At 40.7% G+C, this 11,683-nt stretch overlaps 2 protein-coding genes across 3 annotated transcripts in view; one reads left to right on the forward strand and one right to left on the reverse strand.

Annotated features, from left to right (window-relative positions):
* The window catches only part of LOC122556846 (fibroblast growth factor receptor-like 1), a 165,173-nt gene extending 163,528 nt beyond the window's left edge, over positions 1-1,645 (forward strand). Inside the window, exon 6 of the mRNA XM_043704091.1 lies at positions 823-1,645. Within this exon, the coding sequence (XP_043560026.1) occupies positions 823-1,241 (419 nt within the window). The 3' untranslated portion in view covers positions 1,242-1,645. The remainder of the gene's footprint in view (positions 1-822) is intronic.
* Positions 1,646-2,990: 1,345 nt separating this feature from the next.
* LOC122556847 (tissue factor pathway inhibitor-like) overlaps positions 2,991-11,683 on the reverse strand; it is a 56,252-nt gene continuing 47,559 nt past the window's right edge. The window contains exons 6-8 of one of the 2 annotated variants that reach the window (XR_006313674.1): positions 6,602-6,790; positions 6,351-6,435; positions 2,991-4,343 (exon numbers count right to left, since the gene is read on the reverse strand). Coding sequence is in view for 1 of the 2 variants with exons in the window: in XM_043704092.1 (XP_043560027.1) it covers positions 4,327-4,343; positions 6,602-6,790 (206 nt within the window). In the remaining variant the exon portion in view is untranslated. The remainder of the gene's footprint in view (positions 4,344-6,350; positions 6,436-6,601; positions 6,791-11,683) is intronic. The other variant, XM_043704092.1, reaches the window with a different exon arrangement.

Genomic DNA, 11,683 nt, shown 5'->3' on the forward strand with positions numbered 1-11,683 from the left:
GAGTGAGAGTGAGTGAGAGTGAGAGTGAGAGTGAGTGTGAGAGTGAGAGTGAGTGAGAGTGAGTGAGTGTGAGAGTGAGTGAGTGAGAGTGAGTGAGTGAGAGTGAGTGTGTGTGTCTGAGTGAGTGAGTGAGTGTGAGAGTGTGAGTGAGTGAGTGTGAGTGTGAGTGAGTGAGTCAGTGTGTGAGTGTGAGTGTGAGGGAGGGTGGGAGCCATGGAGCGAAGGCTGGCGGGTGGAGAGGGGAGTGTGCTGTCTGAGGGCGCCTCGCGGCTGGACAGAGTGGCCTTGGGGAGGTGTCTGCTGTTCACACAGACCATCACTCAGAGTGTAAGCAGTCCCTTGGGAACCCATCGCCGCCTGCCCATTACCATCTGTACAGCAGGGATGACCCAGGCTGCACTGGCTCGTCCAGGGGGGAGGATCCCCATTAAATATTGAAGACCCCTCGCTCCCAAGTCTCCAATCTCTTCTTTACTGACAATAAGGAGATGTGAGAGCAGCTGTGTGCGACACACCCACACACACCCACACACACTCACACACACACACACACACACACACACACACACAGACACACGGACACACACACACAGACACACACATGGACACACACACACACAGACACACACACACACAGACACACACACACATACAGACACACAGACATACACACTCTCCGAAACGTACGCTATCGCCTCGGAAAGAAATTAAGATAATGAGAAACAAAAATCTCGGGGCCGCAAATGGGGAAATCATGTTCTAGAAAGGTTTCTCATTCCAATCATTGGCTTTTGACCTTTATTTGGTTTTGTTTTGTCACAGAGAGGACAAGATCCAAGCCTGTTTTAACCGGCACTCATCCAGTGAACACCACCGTCGAGTATGGAGGTACGACGTCCTTCCAGTGTAAGGTACGCAGCGATGTGAAGCCTGTGGTCCAGTGGCTAAGACGCGTGGAGTATGGGACTGAGAGCAAGTACAATTCCACCATCGAGGTCGGGGGTCAGAGGTTTGTGGTCCTGCCGGCCGGTGATGTCTGGTTTCGCCCAGATGGTTCTTACCTCAACAAGCTGCTAATAGCACGGGCAACGGAAGACCACTCCGGCATGTACATCTGCCTGGGGGCCAACACCATGGGCTACAGCTTCCGCAGCGCCTACCTCACTGTGCTCCCAGGTGGGTCAGCCATCTTGCTTTGGGTTAAGAAATCAACTTGGAATGACTCAGGAACATTGAGATAGAACAGGGCAGACACGAACCTGTTCAATGTAACTCCTAACCCTCATCATTAACAATGAATTGAATATCCTTTTGTCACTTGTACTCCTGTACAAGTACCTAGGTACAAATCTTACAGAGTAAAAAATATTGTTGTTATACAAAAAAGGATTAAAAGGAAAGCAGTAGCATTACTTACAGTGTCCAAGAATGACTAAGAAATGAGGTAGTTATAACATTGTGAGAAGGATTTACATTACAATCCAGTTAAGTCCCAAAATGACCCATTCTAACGTAGCAATTCTTTGTGATACCCATTTAAATCCCTCTCCGAATTAAGTTTCCAATGTCTTCCTGAAGTCATAGAGTCATACAGCACAGAAACAGACCCTTCAGCCCAACTCGTCCAAGCCGACCAGGATTCCGGGACTGGACTAGTCCCACTTGCCTGCATTTGACCCATATCCCTCCTCACCTTTCCTATCTGTGCACCTGTCCAAATGTCTTTTAAAAGTTGTAATTGTACCCACCTGTACCTCTAACATAAAAGTTATGTTAGATTTTCCCATTGTTTACATTGGGACAACAAAAGAACGTAAGAACTAGCAGCAGGAGTAGGCCATTCGGCCCCTCGAACCTGCTCCCCCATTCAATAAGATCATGGCTGGTCTTTTCGTGAACTCAGCTCCACTTACCCGCCCCCTCACCATGACCCTTAACTCCTTTACTGATCAAAACTCTATCTATTTTTACCTTAAAAACATTCAGTGAGGTAACCCCAACTACTTCCCTAGGCAGGGAATTCCATAGATTCACAACCCTTTGGGTGAAGAGGTTCCTCCTCAGCTCAGTCTGAAATCTGCTGCCCAGGACGTGAATACGTTTAGACCACTCTCAGAGATGGCAGTTTGATGAAATCCTTGCAGTCTGTACAAAATGGTTTTGGACAGACTCAAGCCAGGCAGCAGCTCAAGACTTAGCTGGGCACACGTGCAGGAGTCAATATTGCTCCCATGTCAGCATTTGTTGATGTTAAGTTGGAAAATTCAATCCAAGAGGCTTTGGGGATGGTGGGTGTGACAATCACGATTATCAGTTTCGAAAGTACAGGTTGTTCTGCTATAATGTGGTAGCTGTGTTCCTGTGCGACCCCGCGCTATGGAAATCGCGATACAAAATCGCACTATAGAAAATCACAATAGAAAATTGCGCTATAGAAAATCGTGCTATAGAAAATCATGATGAAAAACCACTATAGAAAATTGCACTATGGAAAATCGCACTATAGAAAATTGCACTATAGAAAATCGTGCTATAGAAAATTGCGCTATGGAAAACCTCACTGTAGAAGATCGCTAATAGAAAATTGCGATACCCATTCAGTAGAAAGTTCACATTATCCAAACAATGTCCACAGTTCATCAATCGCATTATAGCAGAATCACCTGTACAGACGTATTACTGGGGCAGATCATTCACTCGATCTGGGAGTGTTTGGCAGGAGGAATGTCCTCTCTGTGCACGAACATGCTCTGAGAGGAATTGTGAATAGCGCAGGCCAGATGGAATCCAATATTGCATAAAATTATATTAAAGATGCCCTGTGAACAACTACCATTAATGATATTGTGATTTGTTTTAATTTAAAAGATGATAATCAGATTAGTTGAAATGTGTTGTGACACACACAAGCCAATAATCTCAAACTCTTGATCTAATAGCAGCCTATTTTGATATAACAGTACACTAACCCATTGTCATTTATAAAATTCATATTACCAGAGAATTCTTGCTATTGCTGATATAAAGACACATTTTGTTGAAGCTTTTTGTCTTGTGCTCATCAGGACAATTCACAAGAACACCAATTCAAGGGGAAAATCAACCATTATGTTGTGTGAGAGGAGATTGTGGATTGGTTGACAAATGAACTCAATTTGGTAGAGGCATTGCCGTGGAGAATGCAACAGATAATGACAGTAAAAGCCAAACATTATTTACTTCTGTCACTTTTTGGTCCTGAAAAGTGCACATTATACCTATGATTACCTGCAAAGTCAAGGTATCCTGAATGTTAAATGTGAAATATTCCAGTGTACAGTAGCAGTGAGAATTGGGTCTTCAGTATTTTATCATTGTTCTAAAAGATAAAAGGACCCATGTGGTAAGCTAATAAGTAAGAATGTAATGAGCATTCAGTTTACAACTAATTATAAAACATGAGGATATTATGCATTCATGCTATCAAGCACATTAAACTGAATGGGACTGGGTGAAGGACTATACAATCAAATGATTAAATCCCAAGCATCAGAATTATAAGTAGGATTTGCTAAAGTTGCCATAGTTCCAGAGGACCATTGGGCTGTCTTCTCATTAGAGAGACAAATGATGGTGAGTTAACCTGAGGGTCACCGTGCCTTGGGAAAGGGCCAAGGTTGAGAAGGCAGACCTTCATGGTGACTTTAGCTACGTACTGGACCCATGCTATTGGCATCATTCTGCGTTACGAACCAGCCTACGGGGCTAACGAGCCGCCTGTATACTACTGCATTCAATAAGAACATTTTTTGCTGGACAATTAATGTGGTAACGGAATTTGTAATGAAATGTCTAACTTCACTATAAATCCTTCTCTCTGACAGTAAAGACAAGACTGAATTTTTGTCGAAGAAGGAAGAAAGTTCCACTTGAAGTTAATATGAAATTTGTTGAATATTTTGAGTTTCCATAAAGATGTGTCATTTTCCTTTACAAAGTTGACACTGCAAACATCCTCACAATTTGTCACATCCGATTACACCTGGCACCAAGACTCTCTCAGGTTCAACAGCAACTGCATTTTTCTGACATTGCCCACAGGACTGGCCCCCTTATGTTGGATATAGGTTTGCAGGTGTTAGCTGGTGATATGATAACATGTTACTCTGTTCACTAGCACTACTTTTGCAAACAAGAAAACAATCTAAAAAAAGAGGTTTAAAAAGTGCAGAGTGTGACAGTTTCAGGTTAAGAGTAAATTGAATTCCAAGAGATTGCAAGGTGTCCTACGACAATCGGATTCCTTTCAATTTGAAGGTTTCTTGTGTTTTCAGGCAATTGTCTGGACTATTGCCTTCTGGTTCCTGAAAGGTAAAATAAAGAAATTTGTTTGTTGTGAAATGTATTTAAATTTGATTGTGCAATTGTTTGATGTGTTTTCTTCAATGACTAAAACAACCAACAGACTGAGGAACACATAAAAACATATACAAGAAAATCTAAAGGTATAGCATGGAGCCTTCATTGGCTTCTTGCAGGATCATTTCGAAGACATTTAGACATTCCAGTTAGAACGTAGTTGCTACTTTGACAAATTGTACAAACAAGCAAGATAGGCATATCACTCACCTGGATTAAACGTGCATTTATGAATGAAGTGAAAGTTGTACACTTAAAATAGATAGGTGTGACATACACCAAAATAATCCTTCAGTTTAGAATAGGAGTTAAAGGGGAGTAAGTGTTTAGGGAACATTTTTCATTCAACATCCTTTTTATGAAGAAAAGTATACATTGACTAAATTACTTTGTTCTTTAATAGTTTGAAAGAAATTTTATTAATCGGCTGAAGCCTCTCAAGAAGTATTTCCTCTACTATGCTGTTTCCACAATGTAAAGATCTCACAGACTGCAAATAGGTCTGAGGACTGTATCCCAACCAACTGATTTAAGAAAGCCACCCTACACACTAGAAAGAGAATCCAAGTTGCTTTGAAAAAAATGTCCTTCACTGTTTGTAATAAATTCACTCAACAGCATTTTGTTAGAATTGTCTGTTTGGGGGTGGAGGGGTGTAGATCACTTGCAATAAAATATTTCCTGACTTTAATATGGTAATTACGTTAGAAATGCAACAGGAAGTATTCCTTTGATCTGAGCACTTTCACAATTACTGTTTAAATAACAACCACAGCAAAATCATGTCAGCAAAATAAAACATTTCATAGAAGAACAAAGAAATTTTGTCAAGCTTTGTAGAATAGGGGGAATATTTAAAAAGTACTCCCCATATTAAATCCTCTTTCATGGGGAGATGAAATGTGTACTGCTTGAAAACAGTAATTAGACTGGAACAGAATGTATATTTTCACTTTGTGTATGCATCTGTGGCACTGTATTATCCAGACCAAAGTGTTTTATGAAGTTTCTCATCTTTTATAGTCAGGATTTCTGTGTCATATACAATAAACTGCTTGGAAGTAATCTGCTTGAAATTTGCCATCTGTTGCAAGATGAGGAATTGATTGAACTAGGTAGGATGGGAAATAGACTGCAAAGAATCGTTCAATAATAAATAATTTCTTCTGTTGAACATTCACATTTGTCATTTCAACATTTCACTGTAAAACAAACCTAGCAACCAACAATTTTCACCTGTTCAAGGAATTAAATTACTGGTAGCCTAAAGGCTCCATGACAGAATACCACCTGTGGGACCTACATCTGATCATTCAAAATGAGCTATTCCTGAAGAGTGATTTCCAGCCACGAGAATAAGAAGTTCCTGTTAATGTCTTTATGAACAGTAGAGGGTGCTGTTGCTATTTGGTTCAATGATCAACCACAAGTCAAGTTGGAGGAGAAACACCCAATAAAATTGAATTGATTTTCAGTCAGCTTACAGTGGAGTTGCGATTTCAAAGAAAATGTATAATGTGCAGTCAAGGAAGTGGAGCCGAATGGTGTACACTGTTCAAAAGGTTGTTGGGGCTTTGTCATTGTATTCATTAGTTTAACCTGTCTGTCCATATTTAAAATAGTTTGGAGTTTCTTCAACATAAAACATTGATCAAATTATTTCAACATTCATCTTAAAATGAATGTCTGATATTTTGCCTGCAAGTTGTCCAGAGTAAAGTATTCCTAACATTGAATAATTCCCAAGGTTAATGAAGGTCGGCTAATATATTCTGGCCTCTACAGAGAGACCCACATCCTGAGAATGAATCCAGAACCGCTGAATATATCCTAAAAGGATTTTAAATTGAATCCCCAGTCTTCATTTCCTTAATCAATAATTAAAACACATTTCTACAGCATTATTAATATGATAATTATAACCCACACCATTCTGCAATAGTCAACTTTACCTCATTTTTCAGTATTAAGCAGCATAAGAGCAGAGGTAAGAATAGAAAATGCTATCAGCACAGTGCTCAGTCGGTCAGGCAGCATCTGAAGAGTGAAGAGTAAAATTATCATTTCAGATCTGTGATCTTCCATCGGAACTCCAATACTCCTATCAGAAATCCCAACATTTCCTATTTTTCTTTCAGGTTCCCAGCACCTGTGGTATTTTGTTTTCACACAATGACAGAGGCTCTTGTTTCAATGAGTGTACCTTTTCTGCAGGTCTTACGACACAGCTGCTTGGTTTTAAAATTATTCCGATTTCCTCCACATCCACTGTAAGTAAAGGCCTGACAGTTGCCAATGGATTCATTGTAGAAATACTTAGTTATGGATTTATTACAATCACCCTTGTCTGCAGTGTCCATACAGAAATTTGGAAGATCTGAAGATCGCAAAACTGTTGACAGAAAGATAGAAATATCAGAGCAATTAATCCTGACTTGTTTAATGTCAGAAATTAACACAAACAATTTCAATTTCAAGATCAACCGTGATCGAGCTAATATTCTCCAAATTGCCATAAACATCTGCTACTCCCACAGTGCTCCATAAATGAATCAGCGATGCAGCATTTTCAATATCAAATGGTTTTGATGGAAATGACCACACAGCTCCCAGGAACAATCCGATGGTGTTTTCTTGATTCAATTGGAAGATTCCTTTTCTCCTCCCCCACACTAAACATGACCACATCGTTTTCTGGCTTTCGATTGTATGTTTAATTAATTCTACAATCTATGTTTCAGTGTTTTGTATCACAGGCTTTTAATACAGGGTGACAGAGTTGTGTAGAAGCTGAACATCCCAAGGCAGAAAGCTAACTGTACTGATTTAGACAGGACGATCTTAAAACCTTCACAAAGCTGTCAGGATAGAAATGTGCTTTCCTTGTCCTTTTATCCTGACTTGCCCTTTTTTATCCTTACTAGCCTCTGTCCCAGTCAACTAGCAGGGTCTCTATTTGTTTTACCAGCTGGCTTTCCCCTTGTTAAGTCCTCACAATCTTTAATTTTTCTCACATTCTTGGCAGTACATTTAAATTTCTTTTTGAATTTTTAAAAATGATGGAATGTATCAATGCACCCTAATTGGTGCCTAGGTTTTTGTCTTGTTTGCTTAAATAAAACCCTCAGTGTTTAGCCAAAATCCCACTCCAGTGAAAGTTGCACTCCCGATCTTAGAAGACAAAGCACACAAGTTAAGAAAAAGTGTGGCACAAGCCAGTGTCTTTTTTTCTGGTAGTGAATGGGCAGCTGTCTGGACAGTTTAATACTAACACTCTGTCGGCTTATACTGACCTATCCCCACCTTTTGAATGACAATGCAAGATAGTGCAGACAAGAACCATTTTGTGAAATAATGCTCCGTAAGTGGTGATGATCCTGCGTATTCAGTGATCCCAACCAGATCCTCAGAAACAGGAGATACTGCACCAAGACAGATGAATGGAGCTGAAGTTCAGTTCAGGTGGGAAAAGCTGTAAAGTATAAATGGCCTACTGCAGTTCCCATACTCTGATGAGGGAGCCAAACACCGCTAATGAGGAGATCCACTGGTTTTTATCAGAGCAGACAGTGAGAAACATTAAAGTAAAATAGAAAGCCCAAAAGTCGAAAGGAATGCCCTTTTTGAAGGCCATCAATAGGGCAGGGGAACAACGTACTGTTTCCTTTGGCTGGCAAAAGAGAGACGGAGGTTAATTACAGAAATCCTTTCCTCGCGGAACATTACGGTGCTTTACTATTGCTTTCCGAGGCATTTTGCCAGAGGGGAGGCAATGACCTCGTGGTATTATCACTAGACTGTTAACCCAGAGACCCAGGTAATGTTCTGGGGATTGGGGTTCGAATCCCATCATGGCAGATAGTAGAATTTGAATTCAATACAAATCTGCAATTAAAAGTCTAACAATGTCCATGAGTCCAGTGTTGATTGTTAGGAAAATGTCCTTTAGAGAAGGACTCTGCCATCCTTACCTGGTCTGACCTACATATGACTCCAGGTCCAGAGCAATGTGGTTAATTCCTGAGTGCCCTCTGGGCAATTAGGGATGGGCAGTAAATGGTGTGGCCAGCAATGCTCTCATCCCATGAATGAATAAAAAACTCACCCACCCTGATAAAGGAGGAGAAATCTCCAAGAGCAAGCAGTGGGTTGGATTGTGGCAAGTGGTGAGGGTGAAGGGAGAGGGAAAGCAGAGGCCTAATTTGCTGACATTTCAGAAGAAATTTTGCCAGGCCCTCGGAATTTGGTTTGAAAGTGGGCCATGGAGTGGGAGAGTGACACGGTTGGCGACATCATGAAAATTAAATGAACTAGGTTGGCTCTTTGATGGATCACTGCTTTCAGCTGATCGTCCCAATGCAGGCTGGGTCCAATGGCAGCAACTGGAACAGCAGGAAGACAGTGGAAGTGGGGAGTTGACTGCAAACTTCCAGTTTCATTGCCATTTCCAAGATTGGCATAGAATCCATATTTCATCAGGACCTGAGCAATGTGAGCATTCAAGGCTTATTAATTTTTATTATTATTCATTTTTACTGGCATAAAATATCCCAATTGATGTCTTCCTTTGTCAGAGAAGTGCCACAGCATGAACAGCTCCTGGAGACTGATGTCTGTGATAATGCTGGCTATGATGTCATCTGATTCCACTGCATGCATTCCCTGCAGCATTCCCATCCCAAACACTCATCAGACTTATAAAAGGCAGCACTGAATTCACCTTCCTTATAAGAATCTGATCCCAGACTCAGTTCTTCATTGATGGCCTTCCCGAAGCTGCGGCTGCAACTAGGGTGAGGACTCAGAAACAGTCCTGACAACAAAGATCTTCCACGTCTGGAATTATGCTGCCCTCTCTCCTTGAAATGCACTAAATTTCAGCAGGTCGAGGAGCAGCAGTCAATGTATTGTATCAAGCTGACCAGTGGGGGCCAATTGTCAGTGATTGAGGTTGCAGGTTCAAGCAGACTGAAATTGATCTGTCGGTCTTTGGTACAGCAATGCTGACATTGTGGTGCGCATTGGTGCCCTCCAAGAGGTTGACCAGTGCTCTATACCTCGCCATCAGTAGCATGGCTGAGGGTACTAAGGCATTGGATTAATGTCCCAGTCTCTTTGGAAGTGTCCATTCGAATCCTACTACTGTCAAAGTGTTTTGATAAACAAGTGACCACCTAGATTTAGCAAGCTTAATTATTGTGGTACAAAAGGAAATCTTTATTATAAATACAACTGCTACTTGGTCTTGCTTGGGGTGTTATACAGTAGCTTGTGTGCTATTGGTGTCTTTGGGTTTCATTGAAGCCAAAGGGCCTTTGTGTAACTTTGCAGCATTGTGTTATGACCCCTGTTGTTTATGTAAAACATGTGTTACACCTAGACCTCTTCACAAGGCTGAAGGCATGTCCATATTGAAACATAGGGCCAACAAACTGACAGTGGCCTGACTGACTAAAACTGCATGTTGAAAACAAAATCATACAATTAATTGGACACATTCTGACAGAGTTAGAATTCCTCTATACATTCACCAAAATAGTCTTGGCTTGCAAAAGCAAACAGTGGAATTTTTATAAATTTTCACGCACATTTTAATGAAATAATAAACTTAAAATTGTTGTCAGTTCTGCTATAGTGTTTCAAATGGTGTCCATTCGATTTTTGGAATTATGCTGAAAACAACAGTTCTAGAAGAGGTGCAATGAGGAAGTTTAGAGTTTACAAGAGTTTTCTGTTAACCACAAAATTTCCTGTTTACTATCATCCACTGACTGATAGTTGACTTTCAAATATCCATCCCTTAATATGATATGAATGTGATGTGGTTATAAAAATGCTCCAAACTATATATAGTGTGATAATTGTGATCAGGAACAACAAGATTTAATTGCATGAATAAATCAGCTCTTTGCTGTAAGTCATCAAAGTATTAAAAACTCAATTCCATTTACAGAGGTAAGACCAGTTTGATCTCAAAGATGACCATAATACATATTAAACTGAGACTCATTTCCTTGATTTAAGGTACAGACAGCAAAAACGTAGTGGATATTTTCTTCAGATCAGATACCAACTCTTGATGATATTTGTAAGGTCTGGACCCAAAGCAATAAGCTTGAGGTGAGCCCCACAGTTCTTTTTTTTTTCATTTAGGTTACATACTCAGTGACACTGAGTGAAAGTAGATTAGAAGCAACAAGGGAGTTGGGAGCACGGATGATTGAAATGGCTGTGGTGTGAAAGGAAGGTTTCTGCTCCTCCTAGCTGCATGAGGAGATTTTTTACATTCATTGGTACTAAATACCCCTATGTTTATGAATAGCAGCTATTGAAGATTTGAATTGAGAGGACCCAACATTTGTCATATTCATTGCCTCTCAGTTTCACAAAATTGGCTTTATAACAGACAATGACTATTTAACATCAGACCAAGTGCCTGTTTCATATGACCACCAAGAATGTTGGAAACATGGCCTGAACCATAGAGTCACAGAGTCGTAGAGATGTACAACATGGAAACAGATGCTTCAGTCCAACCTGTCCATGCCGACCAGATATCCCAACCTAATCTAGTCCCACTTGCCAGCACCCGGCCCATATCCCTCCAAACCCTTCCTATTCATATACCAATCCAAATGCCTTTTAAGTATTGTAATTGTACCATCTCCACCACTTCCTCTAGCAGCTCATTCCATACACGTACCATCCTCTGTGTGAAAAAGTTGTCCCTTAGGATTCTTTTATATCTTTTCCCTTTCACCTAAACCTATGCCCTCTAGTAATGGACTTCCCGACTCCAGGGAAAAGACTTTGTCTATTTATCCTATCCATGCCCTCATAATTTTGCAAACCTCTATAAGGTCACCCCTCAATCTCCAACGCTCCAGGGAAAACAGCCCCAGCCTATTTAGCCTCTCCCTATAGCTCAAATCTTCCAACCATGGCAACATCCTTGTAAATCTATTCTGAACCCTTTCAAGTTTCACAACATCTTTCTGATAGGAAGGTGACCAGAATTGCATGTAATATTCCAACAGTGGCCTAACCAATATCCTGCACAGCCGCAACATGACCTCCCAACTCCTGTACTCAATACTCTGACCAATAAAAGAAAGCATACCAAACGCCTTCTTCACTATCCTATCTACCTGCGACTCCACTTTCAAGGAGCTATGAACCTGCACTCCAAGGTCTCTTTGTTCAGCAACACTCCCTAGGACCTTACCATTAAGATTTGCTTTCCCAAAATGCAGCACCTCGCATTTATCTGAATTAAACTCCATCT

Source organism: Chiloscyllium plagiosum, chromosome 14 (assembly GCF_004010195.1).
Source record: "Chiloscyllium plagiosum isolate BGI_BamShark_2017 chromosome 14, ASM401019v2, whole genome shotgun sequence".
Lineage (NCBI taxonomy): Eukaryota > Metazoa > Chordata > Chondrichthyes > Orectolobiformes > Hemiscylliidae > Chiloscyllium > Chiloscyllium plagiosum.